Genomic DNA, 24,300 nt, shown 5'->3' on the forward strand with positions numbered 1-24,300 from the left:
TAATTCAGATATTATAAGCACGAGTGAAGATGCAGAGATACACAGCTCCAAACAATATAATGAGCAGACTGACAGCTGCAAAACAGTTTAAACCAGTATCTTCTTGTGCTTGTGCTTGTGGGTCCACTTCAACCTCAATAAATCATGACACTTAAATCCTTTTATGGTTTTGTTAATACAGCTACACTGTCTCAAACCTTGTAGTTTATTTAGAGACACAAACACAGTTTCTGAGTGAGTTTCTTGACATAAGTCATAGAAAAAGTTGTAAGAAGAAAAACAATGTCTTTAAAACAATTAAATTCTCTGTTATATTCGAAAGTAAACTTGCAAAATAAATAACAAACATACTGAATAATACATCTAGTTCATAAAATTTCTTTAAGGCTAATAAGTATGTCCACTACCAATAATTCATCATGATGATGATTATATAGGCCTATAGTGCTTAAGTCATTTGCCTTGCAGTCAACCCACGCACACTCCATTATGAGAATAGACCAAGCTTAGCCATAGCCCTTTGGCCTGAAGAGTGTCTACAGCATCCAAACAGTCTTTCCTTCTCATACATGTCACTTTTATTCAGGTTCTGTAACAGATGATCACTCAAAAAGCCTTGGGCAACAGTGTCACACAGACTTCTTAAGTTTATTTGTGATTTATACCGCCTGGTGTGAGTCACGACACAGCCCTTCATGTATAGGGTTTGTGTCCCCAAGGAGGGGAAAGTTAAACTATTTACCAACTCATTTGCTACTTTGGAGTCGGCTGTTTTAACAGTATCTCATATTTGCATGTTTTTCAGTAAAAATGTTTCTTGCAAAGCTTACTAAGATTTATAGATATAGGAGAATGCCATTGCAGACCAAGGTTGCTTCACATGATCTGTTATATCAAATACAACTCACATTTAAGATGAACAGAGAAGTTCTCAACATCTATGACTCTCAAGCAGATGCTAAATGTCACATGAGAAGAAACTGAGGAATTTCACTGGTTGTGTCTATACTCACTGCTCAAGACTCTATTGCTATAGAGTCTATAGAAAAGCCATATTTTAGCTTGATTAAAGTTTGCTTAGAAGATTTGGACAAGCCAGTGAAATGTTGGGAGAATATAGATGAGGTCAAAGTGGGAACACTGAAATGTCACCTGGAAGGAAGAAGAGATCCACACATCACCCCAGAATCTCCTTGCCAAAAGTAAAGTTTGCAGGTGGGACCATCATGGTGTGGGGTGTGTTACGGCTTAAAGTACAGGCAAGGTTCATTTGAATGAAGGAAAGCAAAAAAATATATCATGACATTCTTGATAAAAATCTGATGAAACAAGCTTGGCAAGACAATTGCCCCAAGCGCACGGCCAAGGACACTCTTAATTGATTTGAGAGAAATAAGAAGTAAAACTGCTAAATTGACGTAATTAATCTCTGGACTTATTTGGAGTTGAAAATCTATAGACAGAACTGATTATCAGAGTGCATAATGCTGGAGTGTCAACACATTAAAGATTTTTACTACAGGTTGTGTGGGAGAACGAGTCAATTCACACCAGAGCGATGCATGTAGCTATTTTCTCCATATAGAAAATGTCTGTTGATATGACCAAAAAACGTTACTTCATACATTTCTGTAAATATATTCTGTACTTTTATCCCTTACTTGATCTGTTAATTTAAGGGTAACCCCAATAAAAAAAATAAGAAATCAAAATAACTACATTGATATTTATAACTTCTGTGCTGCAGTGAAAAAGACTGGCTCATTAAACAGACTAACTCCTGACTGGGTAAATAGCATCAAATCCATTTTAGACCACATTGACTGGAGTAATGTTAACACTACTTACTTATTTTGATTTATAATCAATTTAAGATTAAGAGTAATTAATTGAGATTAAATAGTCTTAATCTTGGTTAAAAGCACAATTATTGCAAATTGTGCTTTTAAATAAACTGGCACTATACTTTTTGCACAATTTTTGTTCATATTTTTTTATATAATTTTCAACAGTTACTCATGAACTTGAGTACTAATTTGTTGTGTAAGTATCTATGGAATTTTGGCACTTTTGGTCATCCATGAAATGTAAACTTAGTAAAAATGAAGCAAAGAGTTTTGATTTGTTGGTTGTTGCTTGGGATCCAAATGGATGGAGCAACTCCTAACATTTCATGTTGTCTTTTGATTTCAAGAATCTGAATTCACTTTATTGAATAGTACAGCATTGTAATTAAGCAGCCCATCTGTGAAAGTCAGATTTAGACTGCTTAAAGTAGTACCATAAAGAGTGCCGATTCTTCTGATTGGGTAATTATTATTGCTGGAAATGCTTCAAGTAAAACTAATTAAGTTATATCCTAAAGATAAAGGCTCAAAGACAGCTCTGGAAAGGGGGGGAAGAGGAAGAGAACTTGGGAGTGGGGTGGTGGGGAAAGGACTGGAGGGGGTTCTCGTTAACACGTTTCGAGTTGGATGAGCGAGAGGGAGAGGGAGAGAAACTCAAGTAATACCGACGAGGACCACGCGGCACAGAAGACGGATGAAGGCACGAGACATGATCCAAGGATTGAGGTAAGTTTTAATACAGCAGAACAATCCGTATGCATGGCGAGGAACTGTGTGGTTGTGTAACCAGGCACGTTCTGCTTCGTGGTTAAAGATTATAAGACAACTGGTATAATAATGTATCATTGATAATCCTGACTTCATCCGCTGATTGAGAGAGACTTCTCGAGAAAAAAAAAAGAAAAAAGAAAATCCACGCTCTATGAAAAAATAAGAAAACAGTCCAGGGAGGGAAGCTGTTTTGTGCTTCTGTTCGTGCTAAAATAAAGGTGAGATTTTTTTTTCTTTATATATATATAAATGTATATGTTTATTATTTAGGTTAAACCGTGAAGAGTTCGGATCTGCGGGAATGATGCGTGCAGACAAAGTCACATAGACGTCCTTGTAACGTGTTAGGAAAGCGCGCTGTCCGTGGTGCTGAAATCCGGTTTCTGTATTTTCTCAATGAATGACACTGGCAGGATCTGCACTCAACCAGGTGCAATAGTTAAATTCTCTTTAAAGAATTATGGAGACGCAGTTGAACTGTGTTTTAAGTGGTTTGTTCAAAGGCATCCTGATAGGAGACTGTAAAACAGGGCGTGTGGAGAAGAACATGCGTGCTTAGTAAACTCTTAACCTTCTTTCTCCATATCTCACCAATTTTCTCGTTTTTTCTGCAGGTGCCTACGGATACACTCCAAGCAACATTCCCACAGGTAATGGCTGGGATAAGCGTGGAAGCTCTGACAGACAGCAGATAATATGCCATCGCGGACGGCACGGCTCACGCTCTGTGGCACGACATGGCACGCGTAAAGATGGGTTTTTTCGCTCTCCTGTGTCTCCCCGCATGCCTCGTGATCACCCACAGCAGCGGCAGCATCCACGAGAGATCGGTGGTGCCCCGCGCCGCGTCCCGTTCCGTGGCCCGCATGGACGGGGACGTGATAATCGGCGCGCTCTTCTCTGTCCACCACCAGCCGTCTGCCGAGAAGGTGGCCGAGCGGAAGTGCGGGGACGTCCGGGAGCAATACGGTATCCAGCGGGTGGAGGCCATGTTCCACACGCTTGACCGCATCAACTCCGACCTACACCTGCTCCCCAACATCAGCCTCGGCTGTGAGATCCGGGATTCCTGCTGGCACTCCTCTGTTGCCTTGGAGCAGAGCATCGAGTTTATCCGGGACTCTCTCATCTCGATTCGGGATGATAAGGACGGTTCCAAATGGTGCATCGACGGAACCCCGTCCAACCAGCCACCGCCTTCAAAGAAACCCATAGCAGGAGTAATCGGCCCCGGATCCAGCTCTGTGGCCATACAAGTGCAAAACCTTCTACAGTTATTCAACATTCCACAGATTGCCTACTCTGCCACGAGCATCGACCTGAGTGACAAGACTTTGTTCAAGTACTTCCTAAGGGTCGTTCCTTCAGACACTCTGCAGGCCCGGGCCATGCTGGACATCGTCAAGCTTCATAACTGGACCTACGTGTCTGCAGTCCACACTGAGGGTGAGAAAAATTAGCCCCAACTCCAAGGCCAGTTTTTGAGGGATCTGGGCCAGATTGATCTAAGTTTAGTTTTAAACCTATAGATTGAAACTGATAGGTATTAAGAGCCTAAAATGTCAAATAATAATTCATTAAATATATAAATTCATATGTGATCATATAAACACAATTGGATTTTTTTTTTTTGCAACGTGCTGATCACTTTGAAATTCTCTGTAATTCGTTAAATTGTGTACTTTATCTACCTATTAATGGTTTATAAAATGTTTATAGTTCAACTAATAGTTGGTTAAAGTATTTAATACCTATATTTAAGGATAATCTCAATGTAGTCTCAACAAAATAAACCCATTAATTCACAGTGTTTTCAGTGTAATGTAATAATGAAAAGTTAAAACTAAAATCTGATGTCCTTAAATAGTAAAATGTATTACATCATTTCAGTATCGATTTGATATTTTAATTCCTGTGTTGGAGTGCTCTGGAAAGTAATTATTACTGCTGCAAGTCATCAAGCCTGAAGATGATTGGTTATGGTAAACATGAAGTGAACTTTAAACCAATCAATGTAAGCTCCACTCATCTGCTGACCCTCATGACAGTCTAGAGTAATTATTCAAACATAAAGAACGTATATTAAAAATTTCAATTGATAAGAATACAGAAATGAATAAATACATCATTAATTGTATGTGATACAATCACTGAAATATATATATATAAAAAACAAAGGTCGCAAAAAGCATGGACAAGGCTTGGTGTTATGTCTGTCCTGCTCAGAGGTAACTTTGAGGTTAGAAGTAGGTCTACAATGACATCATTGCTTTCAAATAGTTGCCTTGGCTATATATGATATCTATGAGAACCAAAGTAAAGTAAAACACCCTAATGTTACTTTCAAAATGCTCAAAATATATTTTGTGTTTCAAAACCCGAGGGTTCTGGGTTAATCTCCTAAAAACCTTTTTAAAGTCTAACACAGACCAAATCTGAATTGCAGTCAAGGATCTTATAATACATGTCACATGTTAATAAACAAAATATCTAGTTTATAGTGATCCAGGTTCTCTTGATTGCATCTTCAATCAACCATTTCACCAAAGCATTTCTTTTGATTAGGAGTGGCACAACAGCTTATTAGTTGCTACATTTATAGAAGAGTCATACACTTTGACATGTCGAGGATCACATGCTGCTGAGGTTTCACAGGTCCTCAGGGTTTTATGGTGGAATATAAATATGCACTGACCCCAGAGCAGTTTTTACTTGTTTTTTTTTTTTTTTTCTAAACTCCAACTGTGTGTTTTCTGTTTGTGTCAACCTTTCGAATTTGAACTCGATATAATTGTCTTTGTAATAATATCTCACACTTGGCAGGAACATTCACATGTACATCTGCACATGAAGACCATAAAGAGTGCTCCTATTGTTCCCACAACTTCACACCTAATGTGCTTTGCTAATCGGAAAAGAACGTGCGAACTTTCTGGCTTTGTTAGGATGGCCACCATCGCAAGTTTCAGAACTGTGTTACAGCACATAAGGGACTATTTTAGAATTTACACATGAATATTTATTCAATTTTTAACTGGAGAGGACAAGGTTAAGAATTATACAACTGTTTCAGATTTCATCAAATACCTATTAAACTGAACATAAATTCTCAAAAATATACTTCAGTTCTCGCATTGTGATTAGCTTCTAACCTTTTTGAAAACGTCCTCATTTGCAGCACATCGGTTATGTTGTGGTGGAGACAGGAGATAACAGAAAAAGGCGGGTTGGGTAGACAGAGTAATTACTGTGAAATGAATTATGTCTGTGGCTTTTCATTAAAGTCTTGGTGAAACACAGTCAGTGATGTGCACCCAAATTATGACTGACAGGCTGCATTAACCAGGATCTCTCTCTAAGGAACTGCAGACATGCTGGGAGTGTAAAACATCTTTGGAGAGTCTTATTATAGTTAGGTATGGGAGACGAGCGCAGGCTGGCATTAGGTAAATGGCAAAGGGAGTGAGGAAAGTGTAGTACCTGAAGGACTATAGGTGATATCAGGTATCTGACCCTCCTCTGGGAATGCCATCAGAAAATTTAGGAACTGCAGAACAATGACATAAAGGAAAAGTTATCATTTCTATCAAATGCCATACAGAATAGTACTGGCAAATTAATATTTGGATCAGACGCTGTTATTTTGCGATTTATTTTGTGGATACTTGTGATTTGAATACTTGCAAATCACAAGTATTCAAGCGATGTTCTTAGCAACATTTTTCATTACAATAGTTATTTGCCAGATGCTTGTTACATTGTTAAAAATTCAACAAATTATAATTAATTCCTTCGTTTTGAAATAAATAACAGTTTTTTAATGAAACTTTTCTACATTTCTGCTGCAACTGGCTGAGCTACAAGCACTGCCTTCTGCCTAAGCAGTGATAACATTTGGACATTCGTTGACATTTTTTTAAAAATCTCTTCAACCCGTTTTACTCGTATAGATCACTATCACTTTGACCAATCTGAAAGAGATTGAAATTTGTTTTAACACCCTAAACTCAATCCCCAGAGAGGCAAAGTCATACTCTGTCCATGAAAATAAAACAAAATTTTCCAAACACCAAACAATTTAAGTATTTACAACCCTTGAACTTTTACACGTTACACTTCAGTGTCTTTTACTGGATTTTGATGCGATAAACCAGTAGAGAGTAGAACAGAATTGTGAAGTGAGTACATAAGGTTTTATAACAAATGAAATCTGTAAAGTGCGGCATGCATTTGTAGTCAACCTCCTTTGGCTGTAACATAACTAAAGCGGTGTTAATACTTTTGCAAGGCACTATTCTTGTTAGTCTTGTCTTCAGTCATCTTGAATCTGTGGTCACGACTGGCTCAAGCTCATCAGTTTTCTATCTCCACCACCCGAGACAAGTTATAAGTGCAGCTTGTTGCCTGTAGCAACAGCTAGAGCTGTGAAATTGCATAAATTACCTGTCTCGATTATCATCTCTGTGGTGATGAATGCTTAGTGCGGGTTTTTTGTTGTTGTTTGGTCATTGTGAGGTGTCAACTAATGCACCACCATCCACCGGTCTCATAGCTGAGATGGAGCGAGTAAAATAATTGGATATCATTATTTCCATTTACCTGCAGCAGAATGAAAAGAGGCAATTGAAAATATAATCAAAGGACTATTGGCAAACCAACACGTGGACGCATTATGGACCTGTGTAAATGAATTACACTGATGTCTATTTCAGCAGCAATGTAAAGCTTCACCATGTGAAGATGTATGATTGTTTGTCCTCAATCAAGCAAAACACGGCATAGACATCCTTCAAGAATCAGGCTACTTATCAACTGCAAGACAAATGTTTTTCACATATTTACTGCAAGGTGCTTCTGATTTCCCTATGATGACATGTCTGTTCAAATGCAAAACATGTGCTGTCGCATACAAGCGATTGGATTGTCTGTGTGATCCAGCTCTCAGAAAGAGAAGCTGTGGGTTTTCTCATCAATTCAGAGCAGCGTTGCAGTCTACATGGAAGGAGGAGATATAGACGTAGAAACAGCTTTGCCAGGCTCTTGATTGGGACAGTTTAGAGTTAAACAAGGACAGTCATCTTCACCCCTTTGGGCTTGATTGCAATCAGCAGCAAGTCTGACTCTCATTATCAGTGGATCAGAGCTTTGGGTCAGTCAAGGATTGAGGCAGTGAGAGACTGCTGAGAGGAGTCCTTTAGGCATGACATTGATTATCTTTTACATAAATATGTAGATTATGGCTTGTAAAAAAACATGTTAACTGTACTCTGACAATCTATTTGCTTCCTTTAAAAATTAAAAACACCAGAGAGAGTACAAAATGCAGATTTCAAAAGACGTTTTATTTTATTAGATTAAAAAAAAGCTATCCAAACTAACCTGACCCTAAACCTTGGCCTGGTTGTGCCAGTGATGACAACACCTGTCATGAAGCATCTGCGATATCATGAGATGAGATTTTTTTCAGGCATAATTTCTAAAGTAAAAAAGGATGCATTTCAATTACAAATGTGTGCAAATCTTTGTCTATATTTTGCTAATGTAAACTTCCCCACCCCCACAATTTTGTGATTGCGGTGTTTCCATTAATTAAGAAATTAAATTAAAATCACAGGTGAATAAGCTTGTTCACGCATAAGTCATAAAAAATATCAAGGCAGCGACCGATGTAAATGGATGTAAACATTAATTATTTGAATAATTCACCCATAATGCTAGCGCTTATCATCCATCAGTTATCAGAGGAGACGGCGGCGTTTTGTTCAGGTGTCTGAGTGACAAGCCCCTTATTTTTTGGGGCAACTATGTATGCAGTGTTTTGACTGAAATTGTAGTTGACGATTTTATGGACAAGCTGGGCATTCAACACGTTTGCCTGACACAAAACTTCTCATGAACTGTGCGATGTTGTGACAGCTCTGGTGGAGCCAGCTGCACATTGTCCAAAAAACCAAAACAAAAACAAACATCATCCTCCTACTACTTCTCGTCGTCTTCTTCTTTGTTGTTTTCACCAGCAGTAACATCCAGCTGTTGATCATGTGACTCGGGTGGTGCGGAAAAACTGTTTCCATTGCAGTTTTGCTAAATACATCTATTTCAATACGGCGGAAAAACAACCTCATCTTGGCGGAAACACTTTTTATCAAAAAAACGGATTTTTGTTTCTCTCAAAATTGACGTGTTTTCATTAAGCAATTTTATGTTTGAAATTTCAATTTGGGCAATTCTATGGTTAATGGAAATGCAGCTAATGTCTGCTTTATTAATCACCTTCAGGAAACTATGGGGAGAGTGGCATGGAGGCCTTCAAGGAGCTGGCCTCTCAAGAGGGCCTGTGCATCGCCCACTCGGACAAGATCTACAGCAACGCCGGAGAGAAACACTTTGATCGCCTTTTAGGGAAACTAAAGGAACGTTTGCCCAAAGCTCGTGTGGTGGTGTGTTTCTGCGAGGGCATGACGGTCCGTAATCTTCTGATGGCTATGAAGCGACAAAGGGTGCGTGGGGAATTCCTCCTTGTTGGCAGGTATGGTTGTATGTATCTGCATGTTTCTTTTCACACCAGTCCAGAGCATCTTGCTGGATGACAATGACTCTGTTAACAAGCTGGGAGTCTAAGAGAGGCTGTCTTGTCTTTCCAAAGCACATGTCACCAAGGCAACCAAAAAGAATTAGACTACATAAAAGTAGCACTGAATAGAAATGTTTGTCTAGATTGAATAATTATCATATCTGTCACAGATGCGCAAATAGACAAACAGTCAATTTTTCCTGTCCAATTTCTACCGGGCCTCTTTAAGTAAGATTTTCTTATGTATGCAGTTATTGCATTTTGTTTCAGCATTGACTCATTTGGCTCAAGCACTTGAATTATAGAAATTCCCCTTAATTGGATATCCAATTAAGCTTTATCTCACAATTAATTTAAGCTTTTTTTATGTAAATATTTATTTGCATAAATACTTGCTGTTGTCAGTCACAGCAGTGACTGGGTGCGTTAGCATCACATCCACAAGCTAGGTTGAAATGACGGTGTGGTTTGTTGAGCCGTGAAAGTGGAACCTTGATAGATCTTTTCAAATGTTTTTCCCCCACAGACATGATTATTTATCCCATACAATTCAATGGAAACACAAACAAATCTGCTAAAATAATAATAAAAAAGAAAAACGGCAACATTCGTGTTGCATAAATATGCACACCCTTAAATTTATTCACTTCATTAAAGCATCTTTTGGTTTACTTTCGTGGCTCAGTCTACTTTGGTGAGAATTAAACAGCATCTCACATCAATAAGCGCCCAATCTGCCTCTTAGAAGATCTCAGATATTGGGGATTGTGCGCGCATCTTTTGTCCACAACCCTGTTCACATGGCTACAATTTTTCTGTCCATTTTAGTTTTAGATTGTGGCTTGGCCATTCTAAAATCTTACATTTCTTTTCTTTATTTTTCTGTGTGGTATTTGTTGTTGCCTCTTGGCCAGAAAATTAGGTTTTTAATCTCTATGTTTTTTTTTTATCCTGGTAAAATAATGTTTAAATAAAGAAAATTAATTGGATTTATCCTTGCTCGTACTAGATTGCTGAGAACAACAAAACAAATAAAGATAAAACAATGAGATTACAATGAAAGCCACTGATTGTGATGCTGCTACTGATATATTCATCCTGTGTGTGAACAATGTTCTTTTTATAGTGATTTAATGTTGTTTTTATGCCAAACCTACCTTGTCGAGTTTTGGTCCAAAGTTCAAGTCTGATTTCAACAAATTGTGACACATTATCCCACAAAGCTTAGGGAAACTTTAGATAATTCTTGACGTTTCACTTGTAAGAAAAGATTTCAACTTTAAAGCCCTCCTCTCTTTTCAGATAAATAGACACAAAGGATGATGTTGTTGTCTCATGCAGAAGAACACAGATATTTCTTCAGTTTTCTTGGTGCTACTGTCAGCCTCTTGGCAGCTTCATTGACCACCTTGGTTGTTGCTTTTTCATCAATTTGGGACAAACTTCAAGTATTTGCAATGCTATTGTTTTACTGTGGTTTTAGCTGTGCCATGTCATTAAGACAGACAAGCAGTGAGTTTTTTTTCTTGTGCTGTTAATTTTCTAATCTTAGACTCTTTTGCTAGATGCTATGAGTAAATTAGATGCAATGCTGCAGAGCATAAAAACTATATGGATTACAACACCATTCTGTGAATAGAGTAGAAAATTATTTTCTGTTTCATTTGAGCGATTCTCATTCAAAAAATAGGGAATATCTTGTCAGTGTGAAACCAGTTTGAGTTTTTTGAAGGCTCTCTGTTTAACATAAGATAATTAAGTTTTGTTTTTTAGAAAAAAAACAAACAAAAAACATAGTAAATTAATTTTAACATCTGCACTCCAACAGGCAGGCATGCTGCCATGACTTGAACTTATAAAAGGGGGAGGAGGGGAGAAACAATAGAGCAAACACAACAATGTTTTCAGAGATTTGTAGGTAGCTAGGGACTGAGGCGGAGATAAACACTGAAGTAAACCAAAGTTGATAATTCTGGGTTCCATTAACTTAGTGGAAGTAGGGGTAGTAAGAATAGGTGCTCATTGCAGAATACAATCTCATTCCCCATGAAGACTGCCCTGTACATAAACCCTAACTTCTTATTCATCATGTTTTATAAAAGAGGGAGGCTCTTGTACTTGTCTAAAACTAAATTATCATTTAGATGAGAATCAGGATTAATATTTGCATTGAGAGTTTTAATTATGCTTAGTATTTCCATCCAGATAGAGATCACTTGATCTAATCCAAACCTTTCATGTTGAAGAATATCTTTTTGTCATTGTCTTCATCTTTGAATAAGCCTTTCTCATGCCCTGTATTATTTCCCATAAGCAGAACTGAAGAGGACTCAATCAGCGTTCTTAGCTGCCTGTTTATATTTCTACATCCAATGCAACCATGCATATCTTAGTTCTTAGCAGGGCAGTCTTCCTTTTTTTGAATACCATCTAAATTATCTATTGTAACGACACTCTAAGACTGGCTCCCATATGTGTCCCTTAACCTTTCCTCCATAAGAGGAAAAAGTGAATCCTTTTTTTAGCTTTTTGTGGAAATCTCCATGGGAGGAAGAAGTGCTTCTAGGTCACAGAAAATAAAAGGAGATAGGAAGGAGTGTGTAAAATGACAGAGCAAGTCTGGACCAGCACAGATGCTATGCCACGTGTGTGGCCAAATAAAGCTGGCAGGTAGGTATTAGCTCACCAACGGGAGCTTGTTTTCCTAATTTATGCTTTCATCCTACAGGGAGCCTCTTCACATGATGTGTGCATGTTCATTTTGGCTTGTTCTGTGTGTTACGTTTGCATAAAGCAACAAGGGACATTCAGACTGATAGCATGCAGTTGGTAAAGAGGCGAAAAAGTTCAACATTCTAAGTTAAGACTGGATTTATGAAGTTTTAATCAATAATTTTGGATATAGGAACATTTGAAACAATGGTAAAATCATACAGCTATATGTGAAAGTGCTGTGTTGTCACAGTTTATGTTTCCTGATATGGTTTGTTCCCAGTTGTAGCCAGTTGCTGCTTTTTGGTGAAAAAGCCCCTGGAGACCACTTTTCACTTGACAGCACACAGATAAACAGATAAATTAGCAGCTGAACAACACAGAGTGTAAACAAATAACAGTCCAGTATGCTTGTAATTAAAAAAAAAAAAAAAATCAGCTTAAAAAGTAAAGGCAAATCACTACTTCAATCAGGCAAACCCTGTCCACAAAACATGTCTGTGCTTTGAAACTATTTTTAAACAACAAATAAAAGCAGTTCAGTGAGCTCTAGCAACCTTAGTGGTTTGGATATTTTTGAACTGGAAGAGCCACAGACTGAAAACAATTTGTTCAACTCTGAAAATTAAGGTTTGGCAACACCCTTTAATGGAATGTTTGTACACTGGAAGAACAACTCATCAATGTGGAGAGGAATTTAGGCTTTTGTCACCTTTCCAAGTGGAAAGGTATTAAAGCACTCCCGCTAATATTACCTGAAGGATTTGCTATCTGATGCTAATGCTGTTGACTTAGCTACAGGTATTTGGTTTTTGGTGATTTGCCTGATATCATTGCTCAGCTTCAATGTTCTCTGGATAGATTTGTTTCTGATAGACTGGTTTTATGGAGTTCATACTGGAGATCATATGAGCAAGCTTTTGAGGAAATGCTAAGCAGAAAGGAAAATGCCAAATAGTGAGTTCCTATCATGTTGTCTGATAATGCCAGAAATAGGGAAAACATGGTGGATGATATGAAAATTTTAATCTTGCTGCTTCATGCTTGAGAGTAGATGGATTGTGCACAAGAGATTCATTTCATGCTCCAGAATCACAGAAACTGCCATGAGTATGACAGCTGGTCATTTTAAGCTTTGAACTTTTGTAGAGCAACGGAGATGTGAAATCATAAATGTAGTTTTGATCTTAACAATCTTATTTTACTTAGGATGTGTAATGTGCAACTCTGTGCTGAGAGCATTGCAAACAATAGATCAAGTTTACATATCGGCAATTATTGAAAATGAAACGTTTTGGATCAACACTAGCAGCAAAAGGGTCCCAGCCTTAAACCAATAGTCAACTTTTACTTCATAACCCATAAAATGAGATTTTATATTGAAGCTTGTATCTCTTTGACATTATCTCAATTGCTGCTGTGCCAAGAAATTGCAATACACCAAATAAAGCAATATGAAAGCTTTTGATTCAGAGCATCAGGGTGAAATCATCGTACGCTATCAGTGTGGTGGTTTTCATCCTCATCTCGTACACAGTGATGATCAGAACCCCACAGAGGCAGACAAAAACACTACAGCAAGTGGGCACATGTGAGTGGTTTGAATCTGAGAGCTTTTTGTTGTTGCTGTTCATCTAACCTGCTCTTCAGACGAGGGCTGTATGTGGCGTCATCCTCGACCCACTTCATCCCTTGATTTCAACCTTTTCCATCCACTCTGCTTCTCTGTGGTCCGGGAGTCTCTTTTCGTTCTCTCTCCATGTTTTTAGCGATGATTGTCTCAGCCAGCTCTCTCAGTTGCTCTATGACTCCAAACATAGAAACCAGCTATCAGTGTGGTATGAACAGAGAAAGAGGAACTTCCATTCCCAACACATTGTGCCCTACATACTGTATATTCATGACACTTGAACCTTTTTCAATGTTGTTACCTTAAAACTACAAACGTCAATGTTTATGTTCTAATTCAATGGAAGAGCACAACGTAGAAATAGAAAAAACCCCACATTTTCAAACTTTTTTACTTATAGATAGCTTTGCTTAAAAACGTAAAAGTAGCAATAGCATTAGTAGGTCTAAGGAAAACAAAAAAATGTTATGGATATACCTGTTGTGAAGTTTGTTGAATAGTTAGGCTATAAAGTAATATCTCAAGCTTTGGATGTTTCTCATCTAAAAATGGAAATTGTATTGCACAGCTGCAAGTCTACCAAACTGGGGAAGTAGAGCATTAGTGGGAGAAACAGTCAATATCCCCATGGTGTGGTAAAGTCCACACACATGACCTTTATGAAAGCAGGGCAACAATAAAGTCATTGATGAAAGAAAGAAAGCTATTGCCCTGGTGAAGCATGGTGGTGGTAGATTCATGCTTTCTCTGACAGGTCAGTAAAGGTCATGATATGTGTTTTATCGATGGATTGTAATAAATAAAACACAGTGCAGAGGCATTAAACTGACTTGATTCACATATGTGGAAGACTGTGGGTGATTTCTCAGCTCTGCACTTAAGACTAATTGAAGATGAATATCGGTATTCTTCAGGTGTGGACTTTGAACTTTTCAGATTGAGAGGTCTTGCAGAGTAACTAGTGATAAAAATAGATTATAAAAGAGAAAAACAAAACAAGTTGACAGAAACAGAGAAATTGGAAGAAGATAAGAGAGCTGAGGATGGAGATTTTGTTAGATTATCATCTGTGGCTTTCAGTTGTTTTCAAAGATTAAACGCTTCCCAGCAGACTAGAAATTTGTTTTTTGTTTTGCAGGGAAAGTGGAAAATGCTAGCAGCAACAATCCAAATTCAAAACTTGTAGTTCCACTGTGGGCAGTTTTTATGCACCATGCAAATCTTAAATGGCAGTTTATTATATACTTTTTCCTATACAGGAATTAACTGAGGGGGTGTACGCAGAAAACAGGCCCCAAAAAAAGTCTAGTTGTATGGACTGACTGAAAAATATTTTAAATGGAAAACTAGATATCAATTTCAGACAATTTCAGATCGACCCGCCCCATTCAGTACTCAAGAATATTAATTTATACTTGACTCATGCAAATTTACAAAAGAAATGTAGAAGTATCAGTGCGATGACCTTCCTGATGCACTGCATTAATAGAAGGTTGTGAAGTTTGCTAATGAAAGGCCGGCACATCAGCTCTGCACAAAATCAGTAGCCTACTAATTTATTTTTTCAGCAGGTCAATGAGGCTTCTATGCTTTGTATGAAGGAAAGACCAACTTCGACAAGAAATGTGAGCTAATCAGAGAGTGGTGGTGCAGATGGCCACAGAGTTTTCACTTGTTAGCTATGTGCCAAAGCAACATGCACAATGGCTCCCAGTGTGCATTGTTACAGTTCAAACTTGATTCTGTTTCTTTCATATATCAGCGTCTTCACCAAATACGAGTCCTTTGAAACTATAAACTATAGATCTGTGAAGCATATTATCAAACTAAATTAGGAGCTAAGTTTGAATTTTTTCCCCTTATACAGGGAACAGTGCCTGGCAGAAATATCACAAACTCCTTGAACTTTAAGTTATAGTAGTGCAACTTTGTAAAGTGGAAGGAAAAGGAACAAATAAAAACCTCAAACGTGAACATAATTTAGATCAGATTTGTGGAGTAATTAAATCTACCGTATGTAACTTTTAGAAAACAAAATGTTAAGTTGTGACAGAATAATGTGAAACAAATGATTTGTTAATAGATCACGCTTCTCCACCTCCTCCCAGTGCTGCCATTGCTGTTTGAAAAAATGCATTGCTCCCAGTCAAAAACAATCAATCAGTACCAGGAGGAGCGTGTTAGCACTGTCAATCAACCTTGTGTATGTGCTACTAAATGTGCTAATGCTGTAGAAACAACTTACCGTTCCAGGAAAACTGTAGCTATGCTAACTAGCCTGAACATTCATAGAAGCCTGTGTTTTGGTGTACCCAACTGTAGCGTAGCAAAGAGAAAGAGAGAGGTTGTGAGCAGCATGTACACAAGGAGGATCAACAGTACTAAGACCCTCCTCCTGGCTCTGATTGGTTATTTCAGAAGGACTAGTGTATTTCTATAGCGGACAGCAAGTCCACAGGGAGAATGCAGAGGAACGAGCTTTTTTTTTTTACAGATTATCTGTTCATATTTTACTGTATTTTACTCATATTTTAAAAGTTACTTTAACTGATGGTCACTGTGTCAAATTCTGAAGTGGAGATCTCTCAGTTCCCCCAGAGTTCAAAATCACCCTTCCAAGAACAGCTGTGCACACATTAATATCTTTATTCAATTGTTAGGTGATGTATAAAGCTTTTGATTTAATCATGGGTGTCAGATCACAAGGGGTTGAAAAGATCCATGCACACCACACTTTTCAAACAATTTGTGTAAAAGCTAGGAAGCCATGGTTCATTTTATCCTACCTTGCTTCTTTACTTCTAGTTTGTGTTAGTCCTTCCAACAAATCGCAATTCAAATACAGTGAGTTTGTAGTTTGTAAGCAGAGAAGAACTTAAAACATTTAAGGGAACATTGTGAATGTTTCACAAGACAATGTAAACGTAATTTAAACCTTGACACAACTACTGCCATATAATAAAAATAAGCCTCTCAAAGTCAAAATTTGATTAATTTCCAGCTCATCTTTAGCTCAGGTACAACCTCCTGATTGTATTTAATGCCTATTTTTGCAAAAGCCTGCAGCAAGTAAAAAAAGGAGATATGTATGAGAAAGTGGCCCCTCTAACATTTGCTCTGTAAATTACACCAGATTCAGGCATGAGGAGTCAAACCTGGTTTCATGCTGGCATTTTTGAAAACCATTCAGGAATTCATTTATTTCAAAGTTGTTTTGTTGTGAGAGTGGAAAATATGTTTGTGAGATGTGGTTGCCTCTTAACAAATATTTAAATAGTGTTCCCTGGGGCCAACACCATTAGGCTTATTTTGCAGTTCAAAATGTTACAAGGAAGCTCTGAATCCGGAATAGTAATTTTCCACCCGCTCCATTCTAAAAAGGAATGATCGCGGCATTCACGTCTGTCTGCTGAGCTTTAGTTTGTGCAGCTTTTCAAAACCAGCTATACATTATCTGTGCAGTGGCCTTTGTTATTGTTCCCTCTGCCGCTTCCCCCACCACCAAGTTTCTGAATGGTGGCATGCAGTGAATCCACCCACTCATTTGCCTGCCTGCTCTCTTGCAATTAGAAGCATTCATTTTCTCTCTCTCTCTAATGCTGCTTCAATGCTGTTATTACCAAACACCATTTGCATAAGCTGCTTTTCCACATGTTGTGCTCAATTCTCTCCTTCTCCTACATGCGTGGCTTTTTGGTCGGGGTCCAATTTTCAAGACTTTGGTCTTGTTTAGTCTGTCAAAAAGGACACTGACTCGCTTGACACCCGTCATTACAATTTGCACGACTCTTTATCTGTAAAGAGAAAGCTGGAAATCTGAGCTGTATGCACCAGCTGCATTCAGCAGTACCATTGATTTTTGTTTTTGTGTATGTAAGAGGAGATTGGCATTTTCCTCCAAGACTGAATCATAAAATGTTTAGGGCTACAGGAGAAGAAGCGTTTCTGAATGGACACATTCTACTGCCTTTATCTATTCATTTCTATGTTTCTCATCTTCTCTCCATCTCAAGGAGAGCACTAGGGATGTCAAATTTTCCCTCTTGGCTTCTTGACACGAGTTATTTGGTAAATAGTGGGGCATGAGCAAAGAGAGAGGCTCCTTCTGTCAATAGCACTGAAAGTAATGATAAATAAATTGGTCTCTTTTTCAAGCAGCTCTGCACATGTTTTTTTTTTTTTTTAACCAAGCGCAATCCATCCTCTTCAATAAAATGTTTCAAAATATTCAGAATGAAATTATTTTTGAAATAATTAAAAGATCAAAATGTTTTTGTTACATAACTCAATTGAAGAATCCCACAAATATGCACTTCATTAGCTAAAAGAATAACAGCACTACCATGCTTTATATAATACATATTTTACTAATCCAGTAGTTTACAAAGTAGGTATCAGAATGAAGTTCATAAACATTAAGGGTTTTTGATTATTGATGATTATTTGTCTTCCACCTACATGTCTGCTGCACATTTCTGTGAAGATTAAAGATACTAGTTTTGGAGCAGTAGAAGAACACACTCAATAAATATTAAAGTGTCTATATTGTGAGATTCCAGTTTATGATTTATGATAGGTTTGAACAACGACAGTCCTTGAACAGTCAAACCAATTTCTGATAGTTTGGGAAAGATGGACACAAATTGGATTTCCCATAAGGATTTTGATCCTAAACACACTTCAAAAATTGATAAAACCGGATAACAGTGGGCATCTGGAATGGTTCTGACCTCAACACTTTTGAAAATGTAAAATTATACAGTTTGTAAAATTACAAATTCTTGTCAAAGAAAAAAAAAAAACACAATCTCCATGCTTCGATCAACTTCAGAAATATGTCATCCTTGAGATTTCCTTTCTATCTTATTTATTTTGTTTTGTTTGTAATTTCCCGGATTAAAGACAAAACACTCTTTTAACATTAGTGACTTTCTGCCACGTTATACACCTATGAACACAATATAAGGGGTCAAACTTTGGCAGGACTTTGTATTGATATTTAATTATCAATGCCACAAACACAGTTTAGTTTCTAATTTCCCTGTTTCACATCCTTTTATACCTCACACAGACATGTAACAATGGGTTAAGTGTACTATTTCCATTTATTCTGCTTACTTCTCTTAAGACTTGTCTGAAAAAAATACAAACAGCTTCATACCAGTTCATTAACTCTGAATTTCCTATGTGTAGGAAACGTAGATTTTTCTGTGGCATTCCACATGAAAATCATTCTAGTTTATGTCTGCAGAGAATGAATTTATTGACCCAACGCACAAAAAAATAAACAAAAATTAACTTCTGTGATGCTTTCACCACAGTCTCCATGGAGACATTGTTTGACCTCTTGACAAAGTTTGTGTGATCATTGCATTGCAGATCTGTTAAGCGCTCTGTCAGCGGGGCTTCGCTGAAGCCAACACAATGGCTCTTTCTCAGCAGACATGGCTGAAAATGTTCCATTAATAAGTAAAAAAAAATGCATCTATAAGTAAGGAATGTATTGCAGTAAAGGAATTGTTTCTAAATACACCAGTTGAATCTTTATTCATGTTGGGTGAAGATTGATGAATTTATTTGTCTTCACTTGTAGAGAACAATGTGCTGAACCTGGATATTTTTATCACACCTGTGATGTTAATTGAGATCAGCCACACATTGTCAAGGGCATCTATCTTTCTAATTGATGCCTTGTGCTCCAAGTACAAGGATATGGCTCCACGGCATTGAAGGGATCAAAAATAGCTCACTGGCCTCGCATCTGGGCATAGCTGTCACAAGCTGATTAGTGGAAGCTGTAAGGCTTTTTGTGCAGACAGAGGCCACTAGAACAAAGTGCGTGGGTGCTAGGCTTTTCTACAGAACAATATAACTGAACCGAAAACAATTTTTTTTACATATTTAGCTGAATTTTTAAAAGACACATGTCCAAAATTTTGAAAGTCTCATATGTTTTTACATTCTGTGTCGACCTTGTGTGTTCACCGAATGAATGAAGCCATTTGAAAAGATCTGAAAACTGAAAGGAAAGGAAAGAGAAGGTGAGCATTGAGTTTGCAAAAAAGAAAGATGGCTATGGTTGTACTTCAAAATAATCTATACAGGTAGTCACATCTACAGTGATGTGAAAATCTATTTTCCCTTTGCTAATTTTCCTTATGTTTGATGTTACGCTTAAATATTTCAGATCATCCAATATGTATTTTTTCTCAAAGATAATCTAGGTAAATACAAAACACTGTTTTCAAATGATGCTTTTAATTTACTCAGAGAAAAAAACTATCTAATGTAACCTTATAATCCAAGATTTACCAGGCCATCTGTAAGGCTTTAAGACTCCACTGAACCACTGAGAAATCCATTAACAAATGGAGAATAAATGAAACAAAGGTGAAACTTCCCAGGAGTCTCTAACACAACAAAAATATTTCAGGCGCAATATCGAAGGGTTTTAAGTCTCTTGTTTAACACAGAACAAGAGACTTAGCAAAATGTTGTGTATGTCTCACATTTGTCAGAAAATATCTCGATGATCACCAAGATTTCTGTGAAAATACTCTGTGGACAGATGAGGCAAAAGGAGAACATTTTGGAAGGTGTTCACCGTGTTTCCTCTGGCGTAACACCAACACAGCATTTCAGAAAAAGAGCAAAGTCCCGGCAGTCCAACATGGTATTGATAGTGTGATTCTCTGGGGATGTCATGACCTGGAAAACTCAACGCAAATTTTGTCCTATACCAGCACCCTGCCAGGATCTGTATAAGACTCTCCATCCTTCAACTCCTGACATGTTTATTCATTGTTGGTTCACAGTGTAGGACATTTAAAAACTAATTTACTCAGGCTGTCTTGGTCTGATGTAAATATTTATTTGACCTGAATCATTCAAGTGAAGCAAAAATGCACACAGGACATTTTTATGATGCTATGACCTTTTTGCTGTAGTGTAGGTATTTTTGGTCAGACATTTCACTGACAACATTCTGGATGTTATCACTTAACTACAAATTTTCTGAAACGTTTTACCAAATGTGCAGTAGATGTTGAAATACCTAAGTTTATTGTTACCTGAATTTTGAAATGCAGCATTTTGCCTCATGACCAATAATGGGTTCTGTAATGGAAAAAGGCATAATGTAGATTATATTTTTATAAGATATACAGAACAATTTATTAATGGTCCTTTATTTGATTGTTATTTAAGAGTTCACTCTTTAAGACATATAGTCGGGTCTTAAAAGCTTTTCAGTAAAACTAATAGCAATTCTTTGGAGTTCACAGGCAAACAGGAAAATGTGAACTTCACCAGAACGTAACCCAGTTTAAGAAGAGCAGCATTAAAAATGTAACTAGTTGCTTTCAATATTTTAGTATCTTTTAGACCATTTGGGAAATAAATGTTGTTAAGGGATGTAGAAGTGAACTGAATCCTTTTGTAGTAAAAAGAAAAAAAGACCCCTCCCCCTGTGGTCCTTCCTGTTAGCGCTCAGGACACTGATCTCTCAACCTAAACTGGGGCAAGATGAATTAATAAAATATCAGCTTGCATGGCTTCCATAGACCACTTTGGGCCTATGCATCACCTCAAGAGAGCTGTGCTACAAGGCAGAAAAATGGATGACAATTAAACTACAGAAAGTGGGATGGTATTTTTGATTGTGGAGTCTTTAGATGAATACATGTTAACTGCCTTTGTACAGACGATATTGCATGTATTTTTCGCTACGTATGAAAGACATTGTTTATCGATGTGGGTCAAGTTTTCTGATAAGTATAGATAGTATTGTATTGCTAGAGGCAGTCTGGCAAGACTGAGATGAGCTCTGCACATGATGATTCTAACTCTCCATCATTTAAGAAACCGTGTGCTTTAAAGATAAAACCACTAATTTAGCATCATGCCTATTTTTAAAACCTCTGTGTTTATTTATTTGAGCATTCTATGCATTTAATATTCCTTAGTTAGGCCTTGCCAAGTGTTTACTGGGGTTATATTTGTAAATTTCTTATCTATTCAGATTAAACATTGAGATTTTTATCCAATAATACTTAAAAAAAAAAATTATATTTTACATTTATATGTTATTTTATATCCTGCAATTGATTTAAATTTTTGATGAATTTATTTAATGATGCATAATCATATAAAATCTAGGAGTTTTGCACTCAAACTTAAATTAACTTGCATTATCAACTTTTTAGCTTTTTAAAATTATTATTATTTTTTTAATTTATCAGCAATCATGTAAAATCTTGCTTTCTATTTCTAATATGAGCTTTAGAGGCACCAATCTATCTCTTACTTTCCCATTTTTGTCTGGATTGGTTTTATTTGGTGATCAGCAGGTCAAAAACAAAAAAATAAATGTTTTCCCCTAATAATTAAATATATTAAAACTAAAAATGCCCACCACTTGTGGTCTAGCAGCATACTTTGTCTTTTTTAAGATTATGAAAAATCTAATACAGGTCAGGGGCATATTTATATTTCTTGTTATAGAAAAAAAGAACAAAAACAAAAATCAGAGTTGCTCAAATTCATATGTAACAAGTCAGACTTTGAAGAAAATCTTGAAATGTGTACTGGCCAGAAAATACTAATTAGTGCATCAAATCAAAAATCAAATCAAATCAAATTTTATTTGTATAGCACATTTCAGCAGCAAGGCAGCAAGGCAAAAACACAAAGTCATGCAACATAGAATCAACAATAAGAACATTACATTAAGTCAAGTGCCATCATTAAATTCGTAATTGATTATGTTTCAAAAGCAAATCTAAACAGGTGGGTTTTTAGTCAAGATTTAAAGGAAGTCAGTGTTTCAGCTGTTTTACAGTTTTCTGGAAGTTTTTTTTCCAGATTTGTGGTGCATAGAAGCTGAATGCTGTTTCTCCTTGTTTGGTTCTGGTTCTGGGGATGCAGAGCAGACCGGAACCAGAAGTCCTGAGGGGTCTGGAAGGTTGATACAACAACAACAGATCTTGAATGTATTGTGGTGCTAAGCCGTTCAGTGATTTATAAGCTAACAACAGTATTTTAAAGTCTATTCTTTGAGCTCCAGGGAGCCAGTGTAGATACTTTAAAACTGGCATCTATACTTCCCATTAACAGTAACCTAATTATTGTTCCAATTTATGAATGATTACAAGTTTTGTTATTTTTAAATCCACACAGCAAATTTAGGAACTCTTCACTCTCCTACCCCACTTTTCTAAAGCAACTCTTCTAAGTCGTCCTCCAAGGAAAACAGTGCATGTGATTAAATCTCTCCCCTGCCAATTAATTCATGATTTTATAAATATACAAGTGTACTTTCAAACTGGAACCGGATCATCTGACAGAGTCCTCGATTTCCACGTTTTTCATGCAGTTCTGTGAAATAACCTAATCTGCTGACATGTGTTTTCTCAACGGCACACATGACGATGTCTCAGTAAATCTATCAAGTATTTCACATGTTTCTGAAACTGAAATCACTGCTGACTTTCAGGAATAACAAGAGACATTTGAAAAACGTCATCTAGATATGCCTTTTGTGAATTTTTACCCCGTTGTCCCACTAATCCGGCTTAGTTAAAGGTGTTCAAATGCACAAGGACAAACTCTTACCATTCTAAGATATCTTCTGTTTTTGAGTGAATGCATCTTCATAGGCATGAAAAAAGTAGTCTGTTACATAATCTGGTTGCATAATTCTTTTTTGGCAAACTGCAACGAGGACGATCAGGATTTATTCATTATGTGATAAAACCTGCAATTATCTAAGTCAAATGTTATCCTTCATCCATCTTGAATGATTTAAACACATTTTTTTCTGCTGAAGGAGCTATAATGAAACTAATTACAGATTATCTGTCAAATTTTCCTGTTTTTGACCACATTATAAGTCAACACATTTAATATATGTGCACTTGATGTTGCTGTTATGCTGTCTTATATGTTCATGAAGCATGTTCACAAAACAATTACATGACCTTCAACAGACGCACCATGCCTTTTCACTTTCTGCTTGGTTTGAATGCTGCTTGGTCTGTTACACATCACTTCCATCCAGACATCTTCACTTATGCTTTCTGACACCATTCTTGGCATGTCGGCTGTGAAATTACAATTATATATTTTGGTTGAAATGAGAATTAGACAAATATCACCAAGCCACCTTTTCACCAATTCAGGTCAAAAATGGAAAAAGGTGGAAAAGCTCCCATTACATAACAGTATAGTTTTGCTTTACAATATCTGAAGTATCAAAAGTTGTGATCCTTTCCGGTACGATTTGCTTATTTTTAAACCTTCTGGCTCTCTGTCATTGTGGAACCATCTGCGTCGCTAATGCCACACTTAATCTGTTCGAACAGGTGTTTCTCTGGTATGCCCAACTGCATTTATGTAACGATGGACCATTCAAATATGCAGCGCGAAGGTGCAGAACATTGAGGTGACAGAAAATCAGATTTGGTCCCATTAGGCAGCCGTCATGGGGCACGGTGAGCTTTGATGAGCTGTTTGGACCTTTGCCAGACAGAAATATTCTCAAAGAGAGAAGTGTGAGAAGAAAGAAATGTCATTTCACTTTATCACAAACTGCACTGTGAGACACAGTCAGGCATGTCTTCAGTGCGCTGTGAATTATTCATGTGGAGTGTTGAACGGCACTCCTCCTGCCTCTCTTTCGCTCACTGTCTTTATTTTAGAACCGCCTGCTTCCTTCTCTTTACTTAGACCAAAACATGAAATTGCAAAGCACAGACTTTACTAAATGC

At 37.2% G+C, this 24,300-nt stretch overlaps 1 protein-coding gene across 4 annotated transcripts in view; it reads left to right on the forward strand.

Moving 5' to 3' along the window:
• The first annotated feature begins 2,478 nt into the window (after window positions 1-2,478).
• Window positions 2,479-24,300, forward strand: part of grm1a (glutamate receptor, metabotropic 1a) — a 41,951-nt gene continuing 20,129 nt past the window's right edge. For 2 of the 4 annotated variants that reach the window (XM_032585104.1, XM_032585107.1), the window contains exons 1-3: window positions 2,479-2,573; window positions 3,233-4,064; window positions 8,898-9,147. In XM_032585104.1, coding sequence (XP_032440995.1) covers window positions 3,356-4,064; window positions 8,898-9,147 — 959 coding nt within the window. In that variant the 5' untranslated portion in view covers window positions 2,479-2,573; window positions 3,233-3,355. Of the gene's footprint in view, window positions 2,574-2,606; window positions 2,837-2,888; window positions 3,049-3,232; window positions 4,065-8,897; window positions 9,148-24,300 lie in introns of those variants that run through there. The other 2 variants (XM_032585106.1, XM_032585105.1) reach the window with 2 other exon arrangements.

This window comes from Xiphophorus hellerii, chromosome 15 (assembly GCF_003331165.1).
Source record: "Xiphophorus hellerii strain 12219 chromosome 15, Xiphophorus_hellerii-4.1, whole genome shotgun sequence".
Classification (NCBI taxonomy): domain Eukaryota; kingdom Metazoa; phylum Chordata; class Actinopteri; order Cyprinodontiformes; family Poeciliidae; genus Xiphophorus; species Xiphophorus hellerii.